This window comes from Octodon degus, unplaced genomic scaffold, assembly GCF_000260255.1.
Source record: "Octodon degus isolate 3935 unplaced genomic scaffold, OctDeg1.0 scaffold00120, whole genome shotgun sequence".
NCBI classification, from domain to species: Eukaryota; Metazoa; Chordata; class Mammalia; order Rodentia; family Octodontidae; genus Octodon; species Octodon degus.
This window is the reverse complement of record NW_004524696.1, coordinates 8,645,697-8,655,702: the sequence shown is the minus strand read 5'-3', so window position 1 is coordinate 8,655,702 and position 10,006 is coordinate 8,645,697. Positions and strand designations below refer to the sequence as shown.

General features: G+C 41.8%; 1 protein-coding gene and 1 pseudogene across 1 annotated transcript in view; both read right to left on the bottom strand.

Moving 5' to 3' along the window:
* Positions 1–7,003, bottom strand: part of Rbfa (ribosome binding factor A) — an 18,624-nt gene extending 11,621 nt beyond the window's left edge. Inside the window, exons 1-4 of the mRNA XM_004640218.3 lie at positions 6,799–7,003; positions 3,906–3,948; positions 3,127–3,303; positions 2,193–2,305 (exon numbers count right to left, since the gene is read on the bottom strand). Coding sequence (XP_004640275.2) covers positions 2,193–2,305; positions 3,127–3,303; positions 3,906–3,948; positions 6,799–6,962 — 497 coding nt within the window. The 5' untranslated portion in view covers positions 6,963–7,003. The remainder of the gene's footprint in view (positions 1–2,192; positions 2,306–3,126; positions 3,304–3,905; positions 3,949–6,798) is intronic.
* Positions 7,004–7,924: 921 nt separating this feature from the next.
* LOC101570588 overlaps positions 7,925–10,006 on the bottom strand; it is a 3,059-nt pseudogene continuing 977 nt past the window's right edge.

Below are 10,006 nucleotides of genomic sequence, written 5' to 3'. Positions count from 1 at the left end.
AAGTGGAGACAACAGCTTGTGGATGACCCCTTCTCCTCGCTATAGGGAGGAATGTTCACCTATCTTGTGCCCCTATTGGGACCCCTCTTCTCACTCCTACTGTTGCTCATGATAGGACCTTGTATTTTTCAAAAACTTACAGCATTCATCAGCTCACGTTTAGATGCCTTTGCTGCAAAGCCTATTCAAAGATATTATCATCAGCTGAAAATGGCAGATCAACAAGCGTATCGTGAGAGGGTTCCTTCAAATGGACCCTATCATGATGTGGCCTAATCTGATGTAGGCCCCCTGGTGAGATGGACAAGTAGTCAATGACGGGCAACTAGGACCCACATGTAGTACCACCGACCACCTAAGACAGGAACAGGGCCTACTGCTGCCCTGCGATCCCAAGATGGGTAAGGTCTGGTCGATCTCATGTGAAGGAGTCCTTGACCCAAGCCAGGCATTGTGCCCACAGGGCACTGTCAATTTCCGCTTGATGTATTTAATAAAAAGGGGGGATATGTGGGGGGGGCGATAGAACACTCCTGTTATATTTTCCCTTATTTGGGCAAGAAGTGCTGCAGCACCAATCCCACATCTTCCTGTGGTCCTGGACCTCCACTACCAATCCACAACTAGTCCCACCCAACTGCTTCCACTATACAGCTATTTAGACCCCGCTCACGTCCTCAATAAATGAGACTTGATCAGAAAGCCTGTCTTGTCTCCGTCTCTTGTGTCTCTTGCCCTGTCTTGTTCATCCCCGTTCCTCCTCCAGGTCATTACCCCACGTATCGACTCGCGGGCCAAGTCAATTTAGGGAGATCCTGTTTTAAAGCACAAAACTAAAAAGGGCTAAAGATATAGCTCAGTGGTAGAGTACTTGCTTCACATGCATGTGCACTGTATTCAAGTATAAAAAAAATAGTTCTCAGAAAAGTATAGCTCTTCTTTCATCATACACACAAAAAAATAGAGGTAGGCTGAAATGTGGAAACTGAATTCACACCAACTGACACTCCACATTCTGAGTGAGACATAAAAACATACCAGTCTCTCCACATGCTAATGGAATTCCTACCCATGTGTGGTTTTGTAACCTGTGCCTTCCTCACTGCTGATGGTCAATAATAATGCAAATTTTCAGGACATTAACAATTTGTCATTCATTTGTTAAAAGTTACCAGTGTCATCACAACAATCTTCAAGTATTTGGAAGGTTTTTAACACACAATGATGGGTAACAGTTTCTACAATTCTGAGTTTTACTTGAAACTTTACACTTCATTACTGGCCATGGAAGTGGCAGGTTCACTTGGCTTATTTTTGAGAGTATCTGCCAGTCACTCACACCTGAAGAGCTGTAGGGACTCCCATACTTTCTGCGCATGATTCTCCCTGCAAACCCATTCATGCTTCAGCAGAATGACTTCTGAGTGCTTCCCACCACAAAGAATTCTCCAAACACATACACTTGGTCTAGATTTAATAAATTTTTTTTTCTTATTCATCTAGGATGTTTTTAGGTGAAAGTGGCATTGTGTTTCAGATGAGCACTGGCAATAGCAACAATAAGGTCTTAGTTTGGTAACAATCAGAAAGACAAAACATCCTAGTATTGCAAAAGTAGTGAATTGTATTATTTCTCTTTTTTTGCAATACCAGAAACTAAACATGGGCTCCCTACCACTGAACTATACCTCCACTTTTTCTCCCCCCATACCTCCACTTTAAATTAAGTAATTAATTTATTTTTCTTCTGGTTTTTTACTATAATAAAGACTGAACCCAGGGTCACATGCATGCTACAAGTACTCCACTCCTGAGCTACCTTCTAACTCATGTTTTAAATTTTCAGATAATCTTACTAAGTTGCTAGTACTAGTCTCAAATTTATAATCATCCCATCTCACCCTCCCAAATAGCTGGGATTACAGGTAAGGGCCAACATTCCTGGCTAGGCAAAAATAATTAACTTTATATAGCCCCTGTAAATCCCTGTTAAACTTTGGGGAAAACTGACTAGATTGTATCTTATATGAAAATGCAAATTATGCTTTCAAATTCAAGAAAATGCTCCCAAAACTTCCCTTAAACACAACATCCTTAATGAGAAAAAATTTAAGTGTTTCTACAAGTAATACAGCTGGGCAATCTGAGGTGCAAAGAGGAAGCAAGTACATGTAGAAAACAAATGCCATCACCTCATGTATGCGGCACTCTTCTGCAGGGTGGCCTCTGTGTGCTTATTCTGGTCAGCAGAGAGACTTGTCTTCCAGTATACACGGCAGGCTGAGAAGTCTGAAGTCAGAGACACCTGAGACCCACACCCCAACAAGTTATTTATTTCACAAGAGTTTTAACAAAGGCAACATTCTCAAAGTAAAAAGCACAGCTTCCAAAGTGTTTCTCTTATCCTGAAACTCACTGCTCCCACAGCACCCTGACAGAGTCCACCACTACTGCTGCAGAAGATCAACAGCTGGCCACAGAAACAAAACTCACCTCCCTATCTTCCCCAGGTCCTGACACCACTTGGATAACCTCTACCCAAACCCACAGCACTTGCTTCACAGCCATTTGCTGAAATACTCACTGAAAACACCCAGTAAGTGTTTATTGTTCTTTTGGCTCAATTTCCTCTGAGAAGGCTAGAAGATGCTCCTTAGTTTTTTGTTTTGTTTTTGCAGTGCTGGAGATTAAAGCCAGGGACCTTTCACTAAGACACATTCCAGGTCTTTTTCACTTGGAGATAGTGTCTTGCTAAGTTGCCCAGGCTGAGTTCAAATTTGTCAACCTCCTACTTTAGACAAGGATCGCATGCTCTTTGTCTTTATGCCAAAATAATGGCAGGTATGTCCAGACCTCAGAGCATCCTTGGACCATTTATTCACATTGGCTGGGTGACTGACAATAACCCATGGGCTCACTGACCACAGGCTGTTTGGTCATCAGAGTGCAGGTAAATGAGCTAGCTGGCTTTGGACTACAGCAGGTAACCCCTGTCCCAAGGTACCAGACGCAGTACCATCTCTACTGCCCCAAACCAAGATCATAGGAATGAGAAGTCAGGTAAGACTGCCATCCTCAGTTGTCAGGTAAGACTTCCATTTCTACCCTTCTGGCCCTGAACTCTACCTTGGAGAGCTCCACATTCAGGTCATAGACTTCCTGGCTCACTTCTGGGGTGGACAGCAAATCCGTTAGGGCTTTGTAGAGGAGGCCGTTCAGGGCTCTAATGCGCACATGGTCTCCCTTCCTGGTCTTCTTGGAGGTAGCTTTCAGGAGGGAATCCAACTTGGATGGCTTGTAAGTCTCCATTAAGAGGAAAAGGAAGAGCAAACAAGAAACAAGGGCAGCATTAATAACTGCCACTGATTTATACTCCACTGACTTACTACTGATAAAGGCTCATCAAAACCAGATAGATAACATCTCTTTGGAGCTGTGATGACTGTCTCATAGAACTGGATCCTTCAAGATTTCACCAACCAGCCCTCCAAGGTTAGTACTGCCAGTTTAGCCTCCTGGTCTCCTTCCAAAAATTAATTTTTGAGATATAACTCACATACCATAAAATTTACCCTGTTAAAATGTATGGCTTGATATTTTTAGTAAACACAATGTTTTTTCTAACTGGAAACATTTATCATATAAATGTCTACAGTACATACTCACACATTAAAAACTGAATGGATATTAAAGTATTAAAATTTGATTAGACACTCTAGAAAACTTTAGAGTTGGTAAACTCTACTCATCAATGGCTAAAATTCACAGTTCCAGTGTTATCTATTCCCACCCACACAGATAATCCCCTCCATAACAGAAGTATAAAGTCAGGCAAAAGCTTTGCCAAGTTTTAAGCCTTGCTTCCACCATAACTATAAATACCACTGCTGTTGCTCAATGCTTACCAAGTGAGATCCCAGGGAAGGTCCTTCATACCAAAACTTCTTCCTATGGGGAGAAAACAAAAATTATGTTGGAACAAATGGCAAATTAAAGAAGAAAGAGTTACATAAAATACCTTAAGAAGCTATGACAACACAATTATATGGAGTTAACTTGCGACACAGAAAGCATACTAACAGAGATCTAAGAAATGGGCAACTCAGGAAGACACTGTCTAAAAAAATAAAAATGGGACCAGGGATGTATTTAATATGAAAGCTTTGAGTTCAATCCCCAGTATCAAAAACAAAAGGATGTGAAAGTATTTCTCTCACTGAAGTCTTTCCAACACAGAAAGGTATTATAAAACAACTTAAGAGAAATATCTCTAATTTACAAAGCAAAAATGATAGCCCTCTTTGGTTTGAATTATTGATTACCAACATCTAACTTTTATTGTATGTTGACTGTTGTATTTTTTCCCGTTTTTAAATTTCTTTGTTCATCTTCATTTGATTGATTTAGAAATAAATTTTATTTCTGAAGAGAATACTATTATATTCATTGTAAAAAAAATTGGGATGATGAAATAGTATAAATGAAATAAAATTCCTAATATTAGCATCATTCATTTCTGATGAATGCCATTAAATTAGTGAATATTAAAAAAAAAAAAAAGGAAACAAAACAAAGACATATCCTGAGTGGCACGTAGGCACAATGCTTAACTGACCAAGGGTTTCCCATGAAGTTATAGACAGACAGTTCTAATACACAGCTATACATCTACCCTGTGACTGAACAATTACGTAGATGACAGGAAGAGCCATACTTCTTACTGTTGAAGAGAGTTACAGACAAACAAGGCAAAGAGGCTAAACAATCCATGTGGTAATGAGTGGAAAACAGACGGTAGTAAACAAAAATGTTTGTTATAGGTGAGTATGCATACTAAGGTGCTCAAAAAGGTGCTATTGTTTGTTTTTTTCAGCTGAGAGAGCCCAACAGACACCTCTGTGGAATAAGCATACCTGATACCCAAATCACTGCTTCACAACACCACTTTCCAATAACCAGGCTCCCAGGAGAAATGGCTGACTGTAAGACTGAGACAGGAATATACAAGATGAAACCCAAATATCGTACATGCCAGAAAATAAGTGCCAAATATGTGCACACACCAACATGCACAGCAAAACCCCACATGATGAGATATGTCACAGGGACAGAGGAGCTGAGAAGGTTCCCAATGGCCTAAAACGAGCACGATAAAAATGAATTATAATCCATGAGTCCATATTGTGAATTAACAAGTAGGAAAGAGAAGGTGCATCTCCACGCAAAATTCTAAATTATTCATGATCATCACTAACCACTCCTTAGCAAAGTCTATACATAGGGACTTTCTCCCAAAGAGAAAAGTACAGAAAGGATGAAAAGGGAGGGTAGTGAATGCCTGTAATCCCAGCACTCTGGGAGGCTGAGGGAGGGGACTGAAAGTTCAAGTATAAGTGACTTAATGAGATCTTGTCTCAAAACAAAAAAATAAAAAGGGGAGGGATGTAGCTCACTGCCAAGAGCTTGGATTCAATCTCAAACACCACTACATACACACACACACGTGCGCCCAAAAAAAGATACTTCACAAAATGGCACAAACATAGACATAATGAGTCACTGTACAGTGGAAACTCCTAATAAATTCATCCCAGTCGGGTGATCAATGGACTCAACAGTGATAGCTCTATAGACCGTATACACCCTTGACATGATGTGATGAAAATGGTGCTTTATCTCTGTAGGGTTTCTTCAAAAAAATCTATAGTTTCCAATCATTGAAAACATCAGGCAAACTCCGAGAAGGCATCCTACAAAATGCCTAGCCAGTACTGCTCAAAACTGTCAAGCCATTACCAAAAACAGGGAAAGCATACAATGTTGTTAGGCTAAAGGAGCCTGAGAAGACAAGATAACAGAAAGTAACGTGGCTCCTTGATGGGTTTGTGGACAGGAAAAGGATGTTAGGGAAGAACTAAGGATATGTGAACAAAATTAAGGGCTTCAGTTAATGATGATGCATCAGTATCAGTTCTTTTTTTTAAATTCTTCTTAAAGTTTTTGACAGGGCCTTGCTCTGTAATTCTGGCTGGCCTTGAACTTGCTATGTAGCCCAGCCCGGCCCTGAACTCTCGGGAATCCTTTTGCCTCCACCACCTGAGTGCTAGGATTACAGGCATGCACCACTGTGACTGGCTCAATATCAATTCATTAACTAACAGATGTGCAATACTAATTTAAAGCATTAATAGAAGGAAACCGAAGGTCCCCAATAGGAAACTTGGTGTATCTTTACAAATTTTCTGTACACCTAAAAGCATTTTTTAAAGTTTCTGAATTCAACCATAAAAATCTACATCAACGTACATGTTTTACAATTACAAAAACTGACGACAAACTTAATTCGCCAAATTAGGCCACATAAAGTCAACATTCATGCAGAAAGAAAATTCTTTTATTTCTTTTCCTCTTTGAAGAAATTACTCTCCAGAAAAAGGAAAGTTTTTGGTGACTAGAATCAAAATAAATGGACATATCGTATCACCTTGCTTTTTTCCCCCTCCTATACGCGTTCCTGTGTAATATAAAATTTTAGGTGGTAACTTTTTTTTTTTGGTACGAGGGATCAAACTCAGGTCCTTGCACTTGCCAGACAGGCGCTTTTGCCGCTGAGCTAACTCCCGGCCCCAATACAAAATCTTAGGAGACCTAAAATAAATATATAAAATAAAAGGACTGTGTGAAAACACGGCAGCTCCAAATGAAGGGTCAGGGGTGATCTATACACGGACACTGGTCCCCGCGGAGACGCCCCAGCCCCTCAGGAATGCACTGCCTAAAAACAGGGCCCAGGCATACCTAGTTTTGGAAGCAAATTTCTTGAGCAAGTTCTTGCTGCCACAGGAAGCCGCGGAGCCACGCAGGGCTCGCACATGGCCCAGAAGGTGCACACCATCGCCGCTACCCCACAGCGCGCACAACCCGGAGCAAGGGCCCCACAACCGACCGGCCACAGCCCACATGCTGCCGCGAACTCAGAACACAGACGCGCGGGGCGTGATGGGACGCGTAGGCGGAGCAAATCGGGCTTGTGGGCGGGGCCACGACAGGCAAGTAGGAGGAGAAACCTGCAAGGCACTTGCCGGCTGGGGGCGGGCCGGCTGGGGGCGGGCCGGCTGGGGGCGGGCCGGCTGGGGGCGGGCCGGCTGGGGGCGGGCAGATACATGGGTGGACTGATCCGTGACTGGAAGAGGTATATGTGAGCGGGATCGGGACAGTCCGACTGGAGCCTGTCCTGCAGGGCTGGTGCCTGTCTGGGACTCAGCTTGAAAACTAGCGGTTTCCTTTGACTGCAAAGCGAGAAACACAGCTTTATAGCACAGAGAAACAATGATAAATACTGAGCATTTCAGCAAAGCAGAAAGAAAGAATCGTTTGTGGAGGGTTTGAATCACATGTGAAGAGCTCTGTCTACCCCCATGTAAACATTGCCCAGTATGCACATGCATTTTGAAGCGTTACATGGTGCCCATAACACGTCGTGCACTTCCTATATGTCAAGGTTGAAAATAAATTTTAAAGTACTCTTAGGAAAGTGGGAAACTATAAGAAACTTCCACTGCACAAAAGCAGAGTGTGTTGAGCATTTTGTCTCAGTGACAAGTGACTAAGAGCCTAGGGCCTGTCAGGCTTCGAAGGACCTGTTGTTTTCCCTATTCTTACTGCCAATTTTTCTACTCCTGACATCATTTTCTTTTCCCGTTATACTCATTCCAACAGAGTTATATCCATCCCAAATACATAATTGTCAAAATCTAAAACTATTCTACAACTCTTCCGGCTGAAGCAAGTAGCAGGACCTTGTCCAAGCTGGCTGTGGGGCTGGACACTGCATGTGGTGTGTTGGCCACCGTCACAGCACAGCTGGCAGTGAGTAGCTTGTCCAGGTAATCCAGGCCTACTCCTGAGCTTCAAGGAAGGGAGCTCAAGAGCAGCTGAAAATCTGCCCTGACTCATCTGCACTCCAGCCATATTTGCTCATGCACATCTTCAGCTGGCTGTCTGACAGACCCCAAGAATCTCAGCCAGCAGCCAGTGTGCTAGTACGTGATGCCCATGATGTGGCGGATAAATTTTCAGGCAGTCTTCAAAGCCAGTTATACCTTCCAGGAGGTGCATGTTTTGATCCAGAAGATCTGGAAGTGATAGGTCTCCAGCAAGTCCCCCAGATACAGAATCTGATGAATAGGTCACTTGATGTGCCTGGTTAATCATGCATTTGAACAGGGTGAAGTTGGTGTGGGGCAGTTTGTTGAGGGCTTTCAGCAGGATCAGGGCAGTAACTTGTGTTCAGAAAGAAGGCTGGGTTATAAGGAGAGTCACATGGAGAGAAAACATTCTCTCAGACTTCCACAGAGAGCAAATTGGTCAAGCAATGGCTATGACTCATCCACATGGCTGACACTGACAACGGATCTACAAACAGCGCTCCAGGATAAATCCTGAGGGGATTTGACTGACCTTCTCAGATACAGAAGTTCCATTTCTTGTTATATAGGTCTTGCTTTATCTTGGTCTTAACCACCCACCAGAAAAGTATACAAACGAGGTATAAAAAGTAAAGCCATATTAATATGCTGAGCTGTAAAATGCTCAAGTCAACAACTTCTGACATTGCCAGTTCTTCAGATAACCCACTACTGTTATGGACTACTGGAGTATGTTGGAGTAGTTTGCTTAATTCAAGCACCTACAATATTTAAATGGCAATGGAATACCCATGTCTGACAAAACTAAACAAAAAAGGGGGATACAAATGAAGGACCATTTTGTATCTGTACATACAAAATAGGATAGATATACCACTACTTTCTCTTGATTCAGTGAGAAGAGAGATTTGTACTAATAGTGTTTGAACAGGATATCATGTCTGCATCTTGTACCATGAATACTACAACGACAACAATATGCAATATATTAATTATTGTAACCGTCCTACTAACCTGTTTTGAAACTGTCTCATTGCTATTTGTTTCTCAATGAAATTAACTTAAAAAATAAAATAAAATAAAATTACCTTTGTTGACACTGCCTTCAACAAATTTGTGACTGTACATTGGGAAGTTTCTTCATTTATAGCCCCTGGAAAATTGAACCTAAGAAGCAAAATAAACTTTCAATAGCTTTTTTCAAAGGAAAGTCAGATACATGGTTATACAGCATTTTGGGAAGGGATTCTCAATCCAACAAGAGAGGATGTGGAACCATTCACTGACCTGTGTGTCCAAGTACCTCAGCTTCAGTCTCATTAGGCATCACCTTCTTAAGGAGGGGATATTATGGATTATACCTAGGTATCTCCAAACACCTCATGCATTTGTAGGTCATAGTAGGGCTTTCGGTAAGTGATTGGACCATGAGGGGCTGATACTTCATCAATGGATTAGTTCACTGACGAGCATGTAGCTAATGTGATTTTAGGGGGTGAAGCCTGATCAGAGAAGATGGTTCCCTAGGGGGTGACCTCAGATGGTGATCTTCCTCCCTGCTCCCTTGACTCCTTTTGCACCCTACCACCAAGCTTTGAGTGTTTCTCCTTTGCCATGCCTTCTGCCATGTCACTTTACCTTGAAAACAGCCAACTTCTCTACAAACTATGTAGAGAAATAAACCTCTCTTCCTTTAACTCATGTGTGTTCGGAATTCTGTCCCAGCAACAAGAAAGTAACTAAGACGGGGGCATCTAATTAAAGCAAGGGAGCACCTAGGTAAAGTACAAAGAACTGAGTGAAGTCAAGAAGGAAGAGGGGGGAAGTAAAGAATGTATTTTAACAATTAACAAGAAACTTAAGAACCATTAAAGAAGTCATTAAAATTCTAGTTAATTTTGGAGTGAGAAATACCAAAGATAGGTTAAAAAGATAAAAGAACTGAGCCAGAGGGGAAGAGAAAAATCACACATAAATCCAGGTTAAATGAGCTGCTTCATCTGGAGACTCCCTTTTCTCTTATTTAAGAAGGAGACAACAAATCTGCCTTGCACTGTGGTTATTATTATTATTATTAT